General features: G+C 39.9%; 1 protein-coding gene across 2 annotated transcripts in view; it reads right to left on the bottom strand.

Annotated features, from left to right (window-relative positions):
• rgs3a (regulator of G protein signaling 3a) overlaps window positions 1-20,896 on the bottom strand; it is a 245,639-nt gene that overhangs the window by 199,257 nt on the left and 25,486 nt on the right. For both annotated transcript variants that reach the window (XM_080420006.1, XM_080420008.1), the window contains one exon: window positions 7,844-7,911. In XM_080420006.1, the coding sequence (XP_080276132.1) occupies window positions 7,844-7,911 (68 nt within the window). The remainder of the gene's footprint in view (window positions 1-7,843; window positions 7,912-20,896) is intronic.

Below are 20,896 nucleotides of genomic sequence, written 5' to 3'. Positions count from 1 at the left end.
GACTTAATTTCACACAAATTATTTTACAGTGTAGATTGGGGTCCCAACTGGTTAAAAGAATTGTATCAAAGGGAGGATCTGTGAAATTATAAAGAATTGAGAATCACTGGTCTAGCTCATGGATTGCACAGCTAGAAAAAGAAATGAGCGACAGAGAAGGAGAATTAAGGGTTAAAATGAACTATTATGCACTATAGTCGCTACAACGCTAGTGCAAATAATAAAGAAGTCCCCCGGTCTTAGAATCTCTTTATGCCAATAGTAATGACAGCTCTTCCCTGTTTGCCTTTTCAAAGGGGGGAAGGTTACCCGTCAAGCACACAATAAAGCATGAGAGGCCTTTTTCCTCTCTTTCTCACTGCTCTGTTCACTTCTAAATAGGCAGAAGGACAGATTAGACGGAGGGGAGAGAATGAGAGAGAGAAAGGCATGTCTTGGGGAGAGGAGAGAAAAGAGGGGAACTGAAAAACTTGTCTTGGAGCCAGGCGATGCCAAACGATGCCAAAGCGATGCCAAACTCTACCCCAAACAAGAAAGACTGTCTGTCTCGCTCACTCGCTCCCTCTCTCTCCCTCTCTCTCTCTCTCTTTCTGTTTTTCTCTCTTTGACCTGAATAAACAGTTATCAAAGGCGCAGGCATCTTCCAAGCCAGTGAACATACAGGATTAGGGCTAGTACGGCCAAATGCAGGACCTGTAGCTAAGGTTGCACAGGGTATAAACAGCAAAGTGTCGGGAATGTAACTCTGAACGTAATTAATACTCGGGATTTTACCGTGTAATGATACTGGTACTTGCAATGAAGACTAGGGTGAATACTGGATGCTATACAGTATATGATGTAATGCTGTATAGACGTTTTGTCTAAGGGGGAGGAGGCCTTGCACAATTATTTGACCCAGTTCCAGGCTTGATACTTGGTAATGGTCTTAATTGAGGCCAGAGATAGTCATGTTCTTGGTTTGGCACAGGGCTATACCGATATGGCAACAGTGGCATTTTGGCCGACTTACATGTGCATTTGTAGGTAAACAATTATTCCATTGTTACATAATTGGTAAGCAGGGGCCAAGCAACGTGCCACTTAAAACAGGATCACAATTAGAGTCTATAATTGTTGTTTTAAAAGCTCAACAGTGACAATTTCTTTGTCTGATGTTTCACCCATATGTCCATCGTAAGGCATTTGATGAGGCTCTTTTAAAGTGACTGTATGTCTAGAGTAGAAAAGAGTAAGGATATGACCATACCTTGGTCCAACAGTAAAAGAGCATATAATTAGATATTGGACTATTGGAGCTTGGAATCTTTATAGAGAGAGAGATTCTTGGACAGTATAAAACTCCTCCTTGTAAAATAATCTCTTGTAAGCCTTCCCTCACTCTCTCTGTTGGCTCATCTTTCATAACAAGGACACAAGAGAGTTTCAAAGAATTTCGTATACAGTAGAGCATCTTAGAGCTATTGCTAACAACCGGCACAGTGATGCAAGGGAGATTAGTCAGGACCAAATTCATACATTTGGATTGAGATTTCTCAGTGCATGGTGGATCCAGTGGGCCGGATGGATGTAACACATTTTCTTTTTCTGCTTATTGGTAGAAGTTAAAGCACTAGAGTAAAATCTTTGAGGGTCTCAAATCTTCAAGGACTCATGCCAGTGCTATGAAATGGTAAAACCCCATTGGTCATGCACCAAAAATGCAGTAGCTGATCTACAAGCTCACAATGCGTTGCATGTGCGACGCAATTGTGAGCTTGTACATGTAGGTCTGCTATTTCTGGCACGCGACACTGGCGTGCGACAAAGTATAAATCAGGCTTTAGTAGACAGGAGAACATGCACACCAGGTTGATTTATGAGATGTTGGTAGTGGAAATTTAAATTAAGAAAATGCACACTCAGGGCTCTAGAAGCAAGTGGCAACTATAGAAACTTTGAACGACATTTCAGTCATGTAGCCTCTCTCTGGGTCATCAATAAAGAAACAAATAAAAAAAAACATGTATTGAGAACCTATTTTTACTTGTAAGTTGTACGAATTACTTTTCAAACAGATACATGATGTTGATCCTGTTTGACATTCAAAGAGAGTGCAAACTGAGTCCAGGCAGGGAGCAAAGGGTCAGCTGCAGTCTTCTCTGACTTTAATCAAGAGGTCACAAAAGGTTTGATAGGGATAGTAACGGCAGCTTTCAAGGCATAGTTCAGGATTTCAATATAAACTGAGATTTCACCCAATCAAAAACTAAAAACTAAACAAAAAAGCAACATTGTATCAGTGTTATTATTGTCTGGTGTGGTGTTTTGACTGTTTTTGTAAATTTGAAAATAATATGAAAAACATAGAATGTCAATGTTAAGGGGCCATCCACAATAAGCACTATTACGTATATAACTATAATTATAACTATAACTACGATACTTTGCCATTCATATAATCTTTTTTTCTTTTTTCTTTTTTTTACAATATCGTTATAGTGCTTGGTGTAGATGGCCCATAAGTGATACAGAGAGGAGGAATGGTGTGGTTTTACTGTAATTTGTGTTTTGTGATGCCAGATATTTTTTAAGTATGGTACTATAATTGAAAGTTGCTAAGGACAATTATGGGCAAAGAAATAAAGAAGTACCCTCAGATATTTCTGCAATGCATCGTTTGCTCGTCAAGCCCCTAGTGCATGTCAGGTACAAATCCCACCAACGTGTGAAGGGCCCTGTGCACTCAAAATGTCCTGAAACTGTGTAAACTATTAAACGTATTCATCTGAAAAGCCATTTGCAGGAGATATGAATTGGGTTGAGCAGGTTGAAAGTGGGCACTGGAGGATACCCCAGAGCATTCTATGTGTTTCATAGGATGATGCCCACACAATGAGAAATACAGAGAGAGGCAGAGAGAGAGAGAGAGAGAGAGAGAGAGAGAGAGAGAGAGAGAGAGAGAGAGAGAGAGAGATACAGAGTAAAAGATGATGGGAACATAACAACCAAAGGGGGTGAATATGCAGTCATCTGTAATGGAACAAGAGGAGAGCAACAAAACCAAAGGAGCCCAAAATGTACCCAAGCCCATTACCATCCAGGGGTATGTCATTATAGGCAAAGGTTCTCAACGAGCCTGGCCAATATGCTTACTGGCTTGTGAGCTTGTAGATTGGCTATTTTCCACGCGTGACACCATCATAAAACGAAGTATAAATCTGCCTTAAGTGGTTACGCTTAATTTGCTTTGTTGCACGACCGCGTCGACAAAAACAACTGATGCAACATGTTTTCAGCTGAAAATCTGTCATTTTCATCGAGCAACACGGTTGATTGACGAAGGGTAAATTAGTCATTAGCCTGTGGATCTTTGCTCGCTCCGTTAACTCTCTCCCTTGAGACCCCGCACAGCAGGACCAATCAGCAATCACCCTCATTCACCTTACGATAAAAGGGAAAGAGAAGGGACAAGAGAGACGGCGAGAGAAACTGAGAGATGGGGGGGGGGGGGGGGGGACATTCACAAATGTTTCATCTTCAGGCTCTATTAAAAGTCTAATTCCTTCATTCTCTAAATAACTCCAAACAACAGTTCCTTGTCAACAGGGATTGTAAACCTCACTACAAACACTTGCCTTAATGTTGTTGACACTTGCTGCTTGACAGATGAGATTAGATTAAATTAAATGAAATTGTCAGGCTCCTGTAATTGGCTAACTTATATTGAGTCAATTTCTTTGGCTATTCAAAAATAGCAGATGATTGTAGATCTGCTATTTTAGAAAAATCGTGAAAATTTGTGCAAATCTTTGAATATATATAAATTTTTAACTAAAATCTTTGCTTCTGGGGGTCCCTGGAACAAAATGTTTTAAGATGGGGGGCGGGCGTGGACAAATACATATCATTTTGGGGGTCCTTAACACATTGGGTGCCAAAACCGTATATATACGGTTTTGCGCATACTAACGTTGAGTGCCAAAACCGTATATAGTTTTTTTTTCCTTCACAGCAACAGGAAATATCACTCCTACAAGATTTAGACTCCAATCCACCTCCTGGTTAACTTATGACTTCAAAAACCTGTATCTCGGCTCCTGTGCACTTTTTTTTTTTACAATGTTAATTTAACTATTTTCAAATGGCTGCAACTATGGAATGGATTTCCGAATGTTTTACATTTTTTCCCCCCGATTGTACGAGACCTGTATGTGTGTAATGAGGGGATCACCGTGAGGACGGTGATCACTGAAAATATTTTGCGACTACTTGAAAAAGGTTCAAAATGTTTAAAAAGTCCTGGCACTCAAAGTATAATATTTTAATAAACCTCTGGCACCCAATGTGTTAACATGAAAAAAGTTTGAAAACCACTGACATTCTAGCATACGTTTTTTTCAACCGCAGAAGCAAAGATTTGAGTTACAAATATTCTCTTTAAAAATCTATTATATTCAAAGATTTGCAAAAAAAAACACAAAATTGCAGATCTACAAGCTCGTAGCACGGCACTCTGTGCCGTGCTATGAGCTTGTATATCTGCTATTTTTGAATAGCCAAAGACATCTAAAATGACAGATGATATTCACCATCTACCCGCTACATCACCATAAGAGTCATGTTATTTTGACTTCTCCAACACCATCAGCCACTCTGGCTAGCTGAGAAGCTCTCAGTGATGCAGGTGGGCCAATGAGTGGAATACGGGCTATAGGTCAAGGAGCCTTTCCTGTTCACCCTCTACATCAGTGGTTCTCAACCAGTGGTCCGGGGACCACCAGTGGACCTTGAGGGGGTTCCAGGTGGTCCCCAGCTAAATGATGGAGAGTTGGTAACCAAATGGACCCTTAGAGATCTTTAACTCTTGAGTGTAAAATGAATGTTTCATTTTACGCTCCCAAGAGTTATATTATTGTTAAACATCTGCATTACTTAATTAAAGAATTGTTATTTTGATCAACGTTTGCCTGTTATCTCTCCTATGGTACCAACATCAATACAGCACGGAATTGTGGACAAAATCGTATCCAACGATAACAAAATAGTTTTGGATCTGAGAGTCTAAATATCATCAAAAGGTGGTCCGTGGCTCAAATGCCGAATAAATAATATATGAAAAGGGTTGAAAAACACTGCTCTACATCTCTGATTTCTGCTTCAACTTGGGTGCATGCCACCTACAGAAGTTGTTCATTTCAGTCTCTCCGTTGTTGGCTGCATCATGGACGACAAAAGCCCTGGTGGAGAGCTTAGCTGTAGGGTGGTGTGATAACAATCACCTCCAGCTCAACATCAGAAAGACCAAGGAGCTCCATGGTGCTGGGCTACCGGCAGCGCACAAAGAGGCACCCAAATCCGTCACCATCCAAGGGGAGGAGGTGGACTTATTTAAACAATAAACTGGGCTGGACTGACAACTCTGAGGCCCTCTACAGGAAGGGACAGGGCAAGCTGTTCTTCCTGAGGAGGCTCCGGTCCTTCAACATGTGCAACAGGCGGCTACAGTCTGTCTGTCTGTAGTAGCCTATAGTGTCTTTATTCTTACTGCATTTATCTTGGTTTGGTTATTGACTTTTACTTGTAACTCTCCTGTGTTTCACTCCCACTGCTGTATGACCTGTGAATTTCCCTCTATAGGGATCAATAAAGGTTCATCTTAATGTATCTTATCTTATCTTATCTTACATGACTAACAGTTGTCTACTATGTCTAGTCTTGTGCAGCCAGACTTTCAGAGATTGTCGACTTGAGTAGTTGCCAATCCTGCTCTCAGCCAATGGAATATATACTGTAATATATTCTAAAGATTTTACACACAATATGAAGAAGGTCAGCCCTACTCAATTTTGAATCTGTCACTTTTTTCCCATGTTTTTTGGGGTCACAGCTAATTCTACAGTCAACGTCAACTCTAATCTATCAGTAACCAGGGCACAAAACTCCACTAAATATACATATCCTTTTCTATGACTGAAATCTATCACACTATATCAAGTTAAATGTATTTTCATACATTTACTCATACACAGAATGTGTCCTCTGCATAAAACCCCAACCTTCAGGTGCAGTGGTCCATGGACAAGCTCCAGATCTGATGTAACTACACACTTATGGAACAAGACAGAATAAACTAGTACTGAATGTGCTATAACAGGCCAGCAACCAAAAACTAAAAACAAGGCAAGCTCTTATCACTGGGATGGGGGCTCTTGAAAACATATCGCTATTGTTAGTTATTTTTGATAACTCAAAACAATACAAAAGAGATGACATTATTTACGTTTTGCTGTTGCTGTCATTTTTGTATGAGTCCAGCAATACTGATTCAGTGACTCTACTTGTGCTGCTGTGAGACAAGGTCAAAGTGAACCGAGTCTCAACATGTATCTAAGATGTAACTAAGTGATGCTGTTTGTGTATTTTTCATCAGTGCATAGTGTGTGTGTAGAGTGTACCTCAATGTGCCTCTGTCGATAGCTTTAAAGCACAGCTCAAGACCTATTTCTTCACTCTTGCTTTTAGCTGATTCTTTGGCTGATTTTTAATTCCTCACTGTATTGCCTATTTTAATGTTGTTTTATGCCTTTGCTTTTATTTTATTTTATTTTATTTTTGTTTGCTTTATTGTTAAATTGGTTCTAACTGTAATTGTATTCTTGCTCTGTAAAGCACTTTGAGCTGCATTTCATGTCATGAAAGGTGCTATACAAATAAAGTTTATTATTACTATTATTATATAAAGTGGAGCTGCCCATCAACATTTAAAAATGTAATCATGTGAATCTCGGGATCTACGTGTACAGTAGATCTTGGATTTCATGTGGCCAGCCTGTGATGTCAGACATCTATGACGTCAGTCATCTATTACTCAATATGAATCCAAATCTGGCTTACATTACAAAATGCAAGTTAAATATTCCAAAGTATAAAACGTATGTGAAAAGCCTATTATAGGCAATGTGCACGCGACATTTGGCACTGATCCGTCCAGCGGTTTGCGAGATTAGCTCAGGATACACAGACACACACAGAACCTCTTATAGACAGCTCAGAGCCATGCTGTTAAAAATGCTTGTCCGAGAAAAATAAGAAAGCAAGAGAACGGCATGGTGAAGGGATGTGTGCCGAAAGGGTAGCCTACTTTGCAGACGAAAGGGATTAGAATTGGGCAACATAATCTGTTTCCTGATCTCTCAAGACAAGCCATCGTTCTGGTCCAGATGTGACTCACATGCCATTGAGTATTTTTTACAATCCCCCATAGTACTCCCTTCACTGCACGCAGCTCTAAATCCTGACACAAACTGCTACTATGGTTGCAAAGAACGGGTAACACGGAATACACAAATGTCTTCAATGCATTTGTATGCATGATGTGTCAGTGGGATTAGCTGTAAAAGTTATAGCTCAACTACTGTACTTGATGCATATTGAGTGTAGGTCTGTGTATCCATAATGAATGCAGGTGAGAGCAGAACTAATGCACAGTAACATGAACACAAACCACAAAACACTCGCAGAGACACAGGCCTACGATTTAGTTTGGAGTCAGACACATACAACACATGCACATTACACAAACGTGAGTCCACAGCGCGCGCGCACGCACGCACGCACACACACACACACACACACACACACACACACACACACACACACACACACACACACACACACACACACACACACACACACACACACACACACACACACACACACACACACACACACACACACACACACACACACACACACACACACGCAAACCACATCAAAACAACATTTTGTATGGAAATGCATGAATGAATAAGAAGTGTAAAATGCAGGGGAAAAGTAGAAAACACAGTTTGATAGTACTCACCGTTAAGCATTGCATATTCTCAGGGTGAGTGGTCTCGGGGGCAGCACCATGGTTTGATAACGCAGCCTCTGAAACATAGACAAAAGAGTCACGGGCTGACACTGTGCTTTTCGAGCACATTTCTTTCTTCTCACTGTCCGTTATTTCCTACTGGAAGCCAGCGCAAATCACTCTCCTTCTGGGCTTACAGAAGAAAGAGGAGAGAGTCTTCAGAAAGTTCTCAAACAGTTCCCATGGGAGTGTCAAACAGTTGTCAAGAAGAACCGATAAGACAGCTGGGATGTATAGACTTCACAAGCACCCAGACTGGCATGGCTCAGTGAAGATCTGGTCCAAGACTCCCACAAACTATAGCCAAGAGAGGAGTGGAAGTGAGGACATGTGAGAGAGAGAGAGAGAGAGCGAGAGGGAGGGAGGGAGGAGTAAAGAAGAGAAAAGGAACTCCTCACACTCTATTATCTCTCCGACTCAGGGCTCCTATGAGGTTTCCATGGTTACAGGGACTCGACTCGCCCCTGCCTCTGTCTTTTTAACCATTGCTCATAAAGGCAGTATTCAGCTGCGACCCACAATTTCTCTCTCTCTCTCCCTCTCTCTCCCCCTCTCTCCCTCTCCGTCTCTCAGTATGAAACAGATGACTACTGCTTCGCTTTCATTTAAATCCGGTATCTCTTCTGTCTCCACCTGTACCTCTCTCGTCCTTGACGTCACACTCGTGTCTGGGACGTGTCTGCTTTCTGTCCCCAGAGTCAAAACCAAAATCCGTAGGGGTCTGGAACAAACTCCCAGGAAACTGCAGGTCTGCTACTACAACTCTCAGTTCTTCTAAATCAAAGCTGAAGACTTTTTTTTTGTCTGCCGCTGCTTTTTAGTGAGGCTTTTGTCTTGGCTTCACTTTGCTGCTCAGGAGGTATAGCGGCGGTCATGGGAACATTCGGTTCGATCCCCACCTCCTCCTGGCTTTGTGTTAACCCATTCAATCCGGGAACGCATCTGTGTCACTTAAGATTTCTTTGGCTATTCAAATATAGCAGACATACAAGCTCATAGCGCGAGTGCCACGCTATGAGCTTGTAGATCTGCTATTTTTGAAAAATCATGAACATTTGTGCAAATCTTTGAATATATATATAACATTTTAACTCAAATCTTTGGTTCTGGGGGTCCCTGGAACAAAATATTTTTAGATGGGGGGTCCTCGGACAAACACATACATTTTGGGGATCCTTCACATGAAAAAAGTTTGAGAACCACTGATATAGGACACAAGTTATTTTATTTTTTTAACTGTTAGGATTTAGAAGACATTTGTAGAATCCCTAGAAGCAAAGATTTGAGTTACAAATATTTGCTTTAAATATATATATATTCAAATATTTGCACAAATGTTCAAAGACATCTAAAATGACGAAGTTGCGTTCTCGGATTGAATGAGTGTCCTTGAGCAAGACACTGTGACTGAACCTGAATCTGCTCCCAGTGAGCAGGTTGATGCCATGCACGGTTTCCTCCCACGTCAATGTATGAATGTGTGTGAATGGGTCAATGTAACGCACATTGTAAAGCACATTGGATAAAGGCGCTATAGAAATGCAAAGCATTTACTAATTACTTAGAATTGCCTTGTTGAAATGTGCTATATACAAATAAACTTTGTCGTGCGTTGCCTTGGAAAATCCCGAGCGTCAATTTAAATTGACACACTGGATTTTTGCAGTTCATCAAAAGTTTATCAAGGCAAAGCAAGGCAAGTTTACTTTACAGCAAGGCAATTCAAAGTGCTTTACATTAAACATTAACATTAATTTTATTATTATTTTATCATTAAAGAAATTTAAATAAAACTGAAAAATAGGAGAATAAATTTACAGTGCAGAAGAAAGCCTCATTAAAAGGCAGCGACAAACAGAAAGGCCTTTAGCTTTGATTTGAAAGAACTGAGAGCTGTAGCAGACCTGCGGTTTTCTGGGAGTTTGTTCCAGTTATGTGGTGCATAAAAACTCAACGCTCTTTCTCCACGTTTTGTTCTGATTCTGGGTTCAGAAAGCAGACTTGTCCAAGATGACCCGATAGGTTCATGATGTAGCACAAGATCAGAAATGCATTTTGGACCCTACATCATTCAGTGCTTTATAAACCAAAAGTAGTATTTTGAAATCAATTCTTTGAGAGACAGGTCTAAAGATCTAAGAATTGGAGTGATGATCCACTTACTTGGCATTAGTGAGGACTCAAGCAGCATTATCTCTTGGCATGCCCCACTACTCCCGGGTACATTGTACCCACTACTATGGGTACTGGGTACAGTGTGCCAATGCATCTACAGTACTGCATGGGCAGTAAGACACGTTTCTTCATCCATACTGTAAACTCTCCCAAACTAATCTGAACACATGCCATGTGACCAACCATACGCTAAACCTGTGAGAAGTTACCATAATTACATTACAAATGCTTGCACGCACACAGGCACCCATACATACTGTACACACACTGCTGCTGTACTCACACGATATTGACCCATATTGCTGCAGGTTCACAAACTCATCCACACTCTGCACATGCAGAAACAAACTTTCAGGCACACTTATGGACGCACACTGCTGCACAACTTTTTCTTGTGTAACCTTAGAATCTGGCACAAAGGACATTCCCCCCATCCCATAGTCACGGTTGCCACAGTAACCAGGAGGCTTAAAAAAGGCTTCCCTCACTTTTGAATCTAAGATCTCCAGGGATCTAGAAAAAGGAGAGGGGATAACCTGGCTGGCTTCAAGCCCAGAAGAGGAGCCTTTTGTCTAGGAAAAAAAGATTAATCACGCTGGGTATATATGGGGAGAGACAGAGCAGCTGGCAACAAGATACAGCCAACATGAGAGGCATAAAGCTGGAGAAAGAAAGATGAGAGAGATACGGAGGGGGGAGTTAACAGGCATCGAGGTAGAGAGGAAGGCAGTGCAGTGCACGGGATTGACAGAGAAGGGTGAGAGATCAAGCCAGGAGAATGAAAAGATCAAGAGAGGGATGCAAAGATTGATTGGAAAATAAGACGGGTGGAAAATAAGTAGAGGATAAACTTAAAAAGCTTAACCACTTGAGCCCTACATGTATTTTGTACTTTGAAAATAGCCGATCTACAATCCCACAATGTGTCACCTTACAGCCTCTTGTGAACTTACGTAGGTGTGTTATTTTATATATATATATATATATATATATATATATATATATATATATATATATATATATATATATATATATATATATATATATATATAAAATACTAAAAAAAAGAAAAGAAAAGAAAAGAAAAATTATGAAGAATTGTAAAAAATATATACATATATACAGAATAGGCTTGCTGGAGTTCAAGTGGTTAAAGTGGCTAGAGGTGTTGGCAGCCTGCCACAGTCAAGTCAGCCAGTCCTGCCACAGACCTGTCAGAAGATAAATACCCTCGGCTCTCCCCAAGTACCTCGCCACACCACTCACTTGACACCCAGCCTCTCTATTCATGTCCTTTCACTCGCAAACAAATAAACACTTAATGGGATCGAGCGGATAAGCCAAGAAAGGAGGCGTTAAACACAGCCTCCACTTCTGCTTTTCATGGACCTTTGAGATCGCGTATGAGACAATAATTGTTGGGTCTCCATTGTCAAGGACAGGCATACACAGTATTAAAATCCTGATAGTTAAATTAACAGAGTGTAAAAATGGACCCATAAAATAATTTGCAGTGTAGCATATTCTGAAAGACTGACACAAAGATGAGTAGAGTAGTTATAAATGCTGCCTCTTGTCTAACTTATGGACAATTACTGGACACGTTCAGTAAAGTGCCTGGTTTAATATCAAAGGTACCTGTCCACTACCATCGAGACTGGGATTCGATTCCTCCACGGTGCCAACGGCTCAGCTGGGTGGCCCCAACAAAAACATTTGGACATGTTCGAGGGTGGAAAGCCGGCAGGGGAGAAAGTACTGGGAGGGACGCGCTCCCAGTGAAACTCCTCACTGTCAGGTGAAAAGAAGCGGCTTTCGTCTCCATGTGTATCGTACGAAACATGTTAGTTACAGTATCTATAGTACACCCTGCCCAAGACCAAACAGTGGGGGTTGGCAGTGAAATGGACTATAGGAAAGAATAGGGGAAATTGGCAGCAACTAAATTGGGGAGAAAAAAATGTGTGTGTGGGGGGGGGGGGGTCATTGTAGTTTAGAGGAAGACAGCTTATATGAGAGCTGAAAGAATTTCAGTTTTTTGGAAGCACTGGGTTTTAAAAACAGGTTTAAGCCAACCTATTGCGAAGTGGCTGTATATAAATAAATAGTCTATTTATATTAGAGGAATGGATATGAATTCTCTGCTTCATGCGGGAATGAAGTGTATTCTCCTGAGCAGGCAGAAAAAGCAAATAAGATTCATGTGAAATGTTGGAGAGGTTTGTGTGATTTGATACATCTATCTCAACCATTTTACTCAAATGGGCTTCATTGGCACGAGAAAACATATGTTTTCATTGCCAAAGCAATGTTCTCTCTCACTGCAATTTACTCTCAATTTACTCTCTCACTGTTTGCCAGTTTCAGCAGTAAACCAATGCACACGTACGTAGATCAAGCATTAATTAGGATGATGAAACATCAAAGAGGTCGACACAAACGGCCAACTGCAGGGAGTGGAATAATGTCACAGTACCACCCACTGGTCCCAGACTCAAAGTCATAGCCACAGCAGCAATGAGTAACAATGCATGCAGGCACACAGTAAAATCCTCAATGTTAATTTAACTCAGATAGTACAAATGGAACCAAATAAGTTAAATTAAAACAGATTTGTGTTCTTTTTTTCCCCTTCTTTTTTTCATGCCACTACACACAGACAAAGGAAGCACACATCAATACTCAATACGCATGCAAGGGCCTGCAAATACACTTGTAAACACATCTAGATATTAGCACACATTTGACCACAAAGACATTTTGTCATTTTGGTATTGAACACAAACAACCTACAAAGTCAAAGGAGTGGCAGGATTTGCTGAAGTCAATTGAAAGGTGGCACAACAGGACAATTTAAACAGATTCATGCCTCTCTTTTATGGACGCCTCTGCAACCACTCACCAGGCAACAGAGGCAGTCTACCGAGGAGCTTTATGTTTTATTTTAAATGTCAAATCCCTTACACACCGCTGTCATCTGTATGACAGGGCAGGTCTGACTTCATTATCCGACCGCAGATGGCTTCATTGGCACATTTTCATGTATAAAGCCATCATTGGGGCTACTCCCTGGCTATTTAAATTGCCTTTTTTAATTTGAAAATAAATTCATACAACCTCCGCTTCCCTGAACCCGACACTTTTTACCGTCCCTCGTCTGTCCGCAGAATTTCGGGGGACGGCTTTTATACAGTTTTTATGCTCCACGGTCCTGGAATCAGCTCCAGAAAGACATTAAACTGGAGGAGCACTTTAATCCCTTTGGGTGATTTTAAAAGTTTACTTCAGATGTTAAAAACTGAGGACTGCAGCAGTTTTACTTGCGTTGGTATTAATGTAATTTGTGTTTTGCTTTGAGTTTTTATTGCGTTTTATATTATGATCCCTGTATGTTTGCTTTGTTGGCCAGGGCTCCCTTGTAAAAGAGATTACCATCTCAATGGGTAAAACTAATTCAGGGAATAGAAACATTTTAGAATTGTGTCAGTGGGTGGAGAAAAGCCATCAGTGGTGGTGGAAAAAGTACTCAGACTTTTTTACCTAAGTAAAAGTAACAATTCCACAATGTAAAAATACTCTGTATTAAAATGTTACTGGAGACTAGTAAAAGAATTGGCATCAATATATACTTAAAGTACCAAAAGTAAAAGTACTGTACTCATTTTCAAAATTGACAATATCTTTCCAAAATAGCAGATTTTCAAGCTCACAATGCATCGTGACGCGAAGCGCCGTGAGCTTGTAGATCGGCTAATTTTGAATAGCCTAAGTATAAAATAGGGATTGAGTGGTTAATGTATGTGTTGTAATAATAATCTAAATCTACCAAGTAACTTAAAAATAAAAATAACTGTAGTCGAGTAAAAAATAAGTACAATATTTGCCTCTGAGATGTATAGGGGTATAGAAGTATAAAGTACTAAATCATGTAAAGTGCACTACTTGAGTAAATGTACTTGGGTACTTTCCACCACTGACAGCCATGATGACTCATTTCTCCCATGATGCCACCTAGGATTTTGGACCAGCCCCGACACCAGTGATTGACACATGTTTAATTTCCTCCTCCTGTCCTAACCCATTCAGACCGGGAACGCATCTGTGTCATTTTAGATTTCTTTGGCTATTCAAAAATAGCAGATATACAAGCTCAAGCTCTTTTTGAAAAATCGTGAAAATGTGTGCAAATCTTTGAATATCTATTTTTCCATAGCGAACATTTTTAACTATATTACAACTTCTGGGGGGTCCCTGGGACAAAATGTTTTTGAGATGGGGGTCCGCGGCCAAGAGTCATATAATTTTGGGGGTCCTTGACATGAAAAAGTTTGAGAACCACTGATTATAGCAACATAAGTTTTTTTTTTTTAAACTGTTAGGATTTAGAAGACATTTGTAGAATCCCCCAGAAACAAAGATTTGACAAATGTTTGCTTTGAAAAAATATATAATCAAAGATTTGCACTATTTTTTCACGATAAAAAAAAATAATAGCAGATCTACAAGCTCATAGCGGGCATGAGCTTGTATATCTGCTGAATAGCCAAAGAAATCTTAAAACGACACAGATGCATTCCCGGTCTTAATGGGCTAAGGGCGGTGGTCCTGCCAAAGGCATTATATCTCTTGTCTGTCAACACAGTGTGATGTCAGTGTCCCTGATCGAGTTACAGGGGATTTAATGAGAATACCGCCACATAAAAAAACGTGGAGCTCTGTGTCCTGTTGAGTGCATCCATCAAGTTGTCTGAAATGTCATCGTGCAAACGGCATGTTGCCTCCACATGCAATCACTCCATTAACCCATTCAATCCGGGAACGCATAGTATCTGTCATTTTAGATTTCTTTGGCTATTCAAAAATAGCAGATCTACAAGTGCATGAACTTGTAGATCTGCTATTTTTGAAAAATCGTGAAAATGTGTGCAAATCTTTGAATATGTATTTTGTTAAACTCAAATCTTTGCTTCTGGGCGGGGTCCATGGAACAAAATATTTTGAGATGGGTGTCCGCGGCCAAATACATATAATTTTGGGGGTCCTTGACATGAAAACGTTTGAGAATCCACTGATATTATAGCAACATTAAAAAAAAAATCAAAAAATGGTAGGATTTAGAAGGCATTTGTAGAATCCCCAGAAGCAAGAATTTGAGTTAAAAATCTTCACTTTAATAAATATGTAAGATTTGCTCACATTTTCACGATTTTTCAAAAATAGCAGATCTACAAGCTCATGGCGCGGCACTCGGTGCCGCACTATGAGCTAACAATCTGCTATTTTTGAATAGCCAAAGAAATCTTAAAATGACACACAGATGCGTTCCCGGTCTTAGTGGGTTAATGTCACAGACAACCTGTTCTTCTAAATTAATTGTACTAACATCAGAAAATATCCACATGACACAAAACAGTAGTAATACCACCAGTCATTCCTAGATCGTAGTCTAACTGCCAACTTAGTGACTAGATAGACAGACAGACAGACAGACATAATACAAATAAAATAAAACGTTTTTTCAGGACTTTACAGTGCAGATTGCTGTAGTACAACTGCATAGCTGAGAGTGTAAATGATTGAGTCAAACATCACTACAGTTCAAGCCTGAGGACAAATCAGATTTGCCAGCTCACAACGTGTCGTGATGCAATTAAATACGTTGTGAGCAGCTGTGTAGAAGCGCTATTCTTGCTATTTTTCCAAATCTTGGAAAGTTTCTGTCTATAATGAAATGCCCAAAATAGGGATGCCAGGTTCAAAGTGGTAAAGAACAAGCAACGCACGATGCATTGGCATCTCAGACGTAGCCAAAATACAGCGCTTTCAGCATCACAAAAAGATACGTAGATCTGTGCATCTGTATGCATGCCGTGCATGCAGTGGTGGAAAAAGTGCTCAAATGTTTTACTTAAGTAAAGTATCTGCAGTGTAGAAAACTCTGTTACAAGTAAAAGTAAGGCATTCAAAATGTACTTGCATAAAAGTACAAAAGTATTGGTATCAACCAAAATGTACTTAAAGGGTTAGGAAAACTAAAGGTGCTCATTGTGCAAATGTCCCATTTCACAAGTTCCAAATGTATAAAACTCTTTTGAAAATAGCAGATCTACAAGCTCACAATGCGTCGCATTGGCGACTCATTGTGAGCTTATAGATCGGCTATTTTCAAATGGCCGAAAAATATATAGGGCTGAAGTGGTTGATGTATGTTTTGTGATAATAATCTAAATCTGCAAAGTAACTAAAGCTGTCAAATAATTGTAGTGGAGTAGAAGTAAAAGTATTGAAAATGGGAAATACTCCAGTTAAGTAAAAATTCCTCAAAAGTGTACTTATGTACAGTACTTAAGTAAATGTACTTAGTTACTTTACACCACTGCGTGCATGTATATACGAGGTGTGTAAGAAAAGTAACAGGACTGTGGCAGCCACGCTCATGACTCAATGCTAATTAAGTAACCGCTTATGTTAATGTATTGCGCAACACCTCACCACTATTCTGCAATGATATTGTTCACTTCTCTCACTCTGTGCTTCTGTTCCAGGCTGTTGTGTAATTACACTGCTGTTACCCTACAACACGCAACTGGAGGTGGCACATGGAGCAAAGACTCAATTTGAAATTGAGAGAAGTGAACAATATTACAGCAGAATAGTGATGAGATGTTGCGCAACACAGTGACATAAGCGGTTACTGAGTCATGATGAGCGTGGTTGCCACAGTCCTGTTATCTTTCTTACACACCTCGTACAGTAGGTTTAAAGTGGTTAAACTGATTTTGATACTATATTAACACATTAGGGGACCCCTTGGAACTCCCTCAATGATCCCTGAGGGATCCCCGGACCCCACATTGAGAGAACCAATGATCTAGTGCAGTGGTTCTCAAACTATGGGTCGCAACCCAAAGTGGGGTCGCGGGAAGGTGCGTTGGGGTCGCACATTTTCGACTGTTTTTTTAATATAAAGAAACAGGGAGGGGGGGAGGGGTCGCGACCGATGCAAAGACATCGAAGACGGCCACTTGACTCCTTGATTCATCCAATTCCAACCCACACAGGGAACCAGCAACATGGGAAAGACCCATGCACACACACACAACACAAGCCCTTGAACTGATTTTACTGCATGATTAATGATATTTAGCAGTAGCCTAATTATGTCTGGGTGGCTCTTAAAAGAGCCGTTTTGCTACTCTAAGTGGGTAAAATGCACGGAACCAAATGGATCCGTTAGGGTCCCATTAGGGTCCATTTGTACCCTCTTGGAGTTAGATTAACACCGGTGAATTGCCCCTGGAGGGGCCCTGAGTACATTTTATCTGTTGCATGTGCCAGCGAAGAAAATAAGCCAATCGGCAGCGAGTCGCGGCAGTGTATTGGGGCGGCGCTACAATATTATTTATTCATTTCATTGATTAGGTAGGCTTACAAATCTGCAGGAATCATTGCTTTAATTTAAATTTCTAATAAATAATCATATATAAGACCAACAATGTATGCTTTTATTTTAAGACATTCTTTACTTCCACTTTGAAATTGCACTATAAATGTGTGGGATTGTGGTAAAACATTTCCACCTTAAAATGGAAAAAAATGGAAACACCCTGGTCTAGTGTGACGTAAAGAAATTACTAAAGCCCATGACATCTAAATTATATTACTATGACAAACATTTTTAATCTGATGATTAAAAGACATGGCACACCATCTGGGAAAGTCTGACGACAAAAAATAATCCTATTTGCATGAGGTGTTTTTTTAATGCACCCAGTAATTAAACATAAATGTAATAAAATGTCCTTCTGCCAAAACATCTAACCATGTGTGTATGTGAGTGCGTGCGTGTTCATAATGAACATGACACGCACGCACGCACGCACGCACGCACACGCACACGCACACACACACACACACACACACACACACACAGTTAACTAGAAGGATGTGTCATTATGCATATGACATACTTTTTAAGCGCAGGCTCCAGACACATTTATTATACAGAGTCATTTATTTCTACAAACCACCTGACCCGCATTGTAAGATAAAGGGGATGAAGGGGAACGCATTATCTATGCTTAAAGACACACACACACGTACATGTCACTGTGGGTCACTTGTCCTCACTGACACGTTATGAATCTAAAAATAAAAACCAGAGCGTAAGGATGGCCTAAAACGGTCACGTGGCAAGTATGAACAAAAAACACAAACACTTGTACTACTTTATGTAGCTAATCCCTGATGAAAATCACAGACATAAAAGGGAAAACCCTGTAATGCATGAGAAAATGTGCAGGCATGCAATAACACAGTGGTTCTCAACCACTGTGTCTCCACATTATTTTTTGGGGGGGGTCCCCATGATAGTAAAGTGACAATTTAAGGACTTCTAAGACCTTTGTAATACAGGGGTTGACACTAACGGTTGCCGACTGCCCGTGGAAATTAAATAAAAGGCAAGTGAAGTTTGCTTTCAGGTTGCCCGACATGCAAGTGCATTCGGTCTTCGTTAAATATTATTGGCTATTCATGAAGTGCAACCTTTTTACAACTAGCAGCATGCACTCATTCTGTTTTTCAAATGACTGTCGCCACTCAGCAGTTAACGATTGGATTTAACATTAATTTGTTCTACGAGAGTAAGAACTTTTTGGGCAAGTGGGCATGACGTTTGGGCAAGTAGAACATGACCTGTACTTCTGAGACTTTGGTGTCAACCCCTGTAATACCCCAAGGAAATGAAAAAAGACCATTACTGCATCAAAGTATTCAACAAACCTCACTATAACAACTGGTCAAACATTGGCCAAATTGTCAAATAATATAAGAAAGAGGCAAACATTTTAAATGGCTGATCTACAAGCTCACAAAGCCTCGCGTTGCTAGACGTTGTGAGCTTGTAGATCTGCTATTTTCACAATATTTATCTGTGGAACTGAGTCAAACTAAATGTAATGCCTCAACTCCTACAATTCCAAGTGCTTGTCAGGGTGAGGGGGGTTCTAATATGATTATTTGTAGACGGTCAACAGTTCAAATAGGATTATTTTGGGGGGTTGCGGCCTGAAAACTGGCTTATCCACCCAACACAGTGATCATCAAGTCATAGGGAAGGAACAAATATACAGCACAAATATAATGCCCATTCAAATGTAAATGATGAGGTGCGACAGTATGCATTCATGTGCCCCAAAACACTGCAGTCTCAAACATTTGTATTCTTTCTACTTTTTCCACGCAACACCATATGACCGTATGATTAAATTAGTCCAATACAGTATGAACAGCCTGAGATGTGAAGTAGATGTGAATATACCAGTGTTAATATAGCAGTGTTTTGATTTAGCTTTAGTAATTTTAGTCAGTCTTTTGAATAAAATTCCATTTAGTTTTAGTCATCTAAAGATTTTAGTCGACTAAATCTACAGCTGATTTTGTCGACAAAAAAATATTTTGGTGGGCTTTGATGGCGTCGTAATGGCTGATTTTACACTTGGTTGCCGATCTACAAGCTCATAACTAGTTTTGCTATTTTCAGAGCGCAACACCCGAGCGCAACCAAAAATAAAATGACTTGTCTTAGTTCTACTGGATCTCTTCTCCACTAGTCCTTCCCTAACATTTGTGTCTAGTTTTTATTTGTTGATGAAATTGTCAATATATTGTCTATAGTCATCATGGCTTAGTTTTTATTTCGTTTTTGACAGTGAAAAAAGGGTAGTCAAATATTTTTCGTCATAGTTTTAGTAGATGAAATTAACCCTGTTGTATAGTGTCCAAAAAACAACAACATGGTCTTGTTGAGCACAGGGGGGAGGCTTTTATGGGTTAAATGTCTTTCTCTTCGGCACATATATTGGGTGAACCAGTGACCTTCCTCTACCCACTCAGCTAGGGCCACCCATGGCCGTCCATATGGACCCCCCACAGTTATCCCACCAATTATAAAAGTTACATTTACAGTTCAGCAGCAGAAAATAGGATAACATTGGAGAGAAATTGCAACAGTTTGTGTATGAGATCTGAATTTGAATCTGAACGCAACACCTGTGTGCACCAACAATGTCAAGGTCACTTGGGCAAGTAAATGGCGTTCCTCGAGCAGTGTGCTTGTTCAATGTTACTTCCAAGGACACTTTATGCGTTAGAAAGACATAATCATCTTAGAATAACAAAACTGCCACATCAGCTTATTTATGACTGGCATCTCTCACAAAGCCTTTCACCTCAAATGCCAGAAAGGCCAATGCACCATTATTTTGTTGCTGATAACAATACGATTAGTTTTGCATAGATGATGCGATCATTAAGTGGTACATTCATGTGTATCATTATGTGCACTGCACTGAACCCCACAGTGTCCCCAAGGGGATAACAGAGACATTATGTGTTTCAAATAATAGAATCTGCTAATGAGAAACAATCAGCACTGAAGGAATATCAAGTTGATGTTTCTCTGTGCTTTGTCTCAGCTGACTATTGTTTTCCGTTATGGTGCACCATTTGTTTATTTTATTTACTTATTAATTTCCTTCCATACAAAATGTTTCTTACAGTGCATAACAGGGGCAGCTGAAATAAAATACATTTTGTATTGCATATTTTTAAGTCCTGCCCACTTTATATTTTTACCGTTTGAATATTTGAATTGAATGGTATAAGTGTTCAAATGTTGTTTTGTTGTATTAGTGTTTGTAGTAGAGACATAAGTGTAATTGGCACGTATTAAAGATTTACAATATATTTAGAATATAACTATGATATGCAGTGTTACATGCATGTGCATTTTGATTTGACAGGATGTAAGTCAAACCTTGTCAG

Source organism: Gymnoscopelus braueri (genome assembly GCF_963280865.1).
Source record: "Gymnoscopelus braueri genome assembly, chromosome: 22".
NCBI lineage: Eukaryota > Metazoa > Chordata > Actinopteri > Myctophiformes > Myctophidae > Gymnoscopelus > Gymnoscopelus braueri.
The sequence above is the reverse complement of the archived record's forward strand: the minus strand, read 5'-3'. Positions and strand labels throughout refer to the sequence as shown.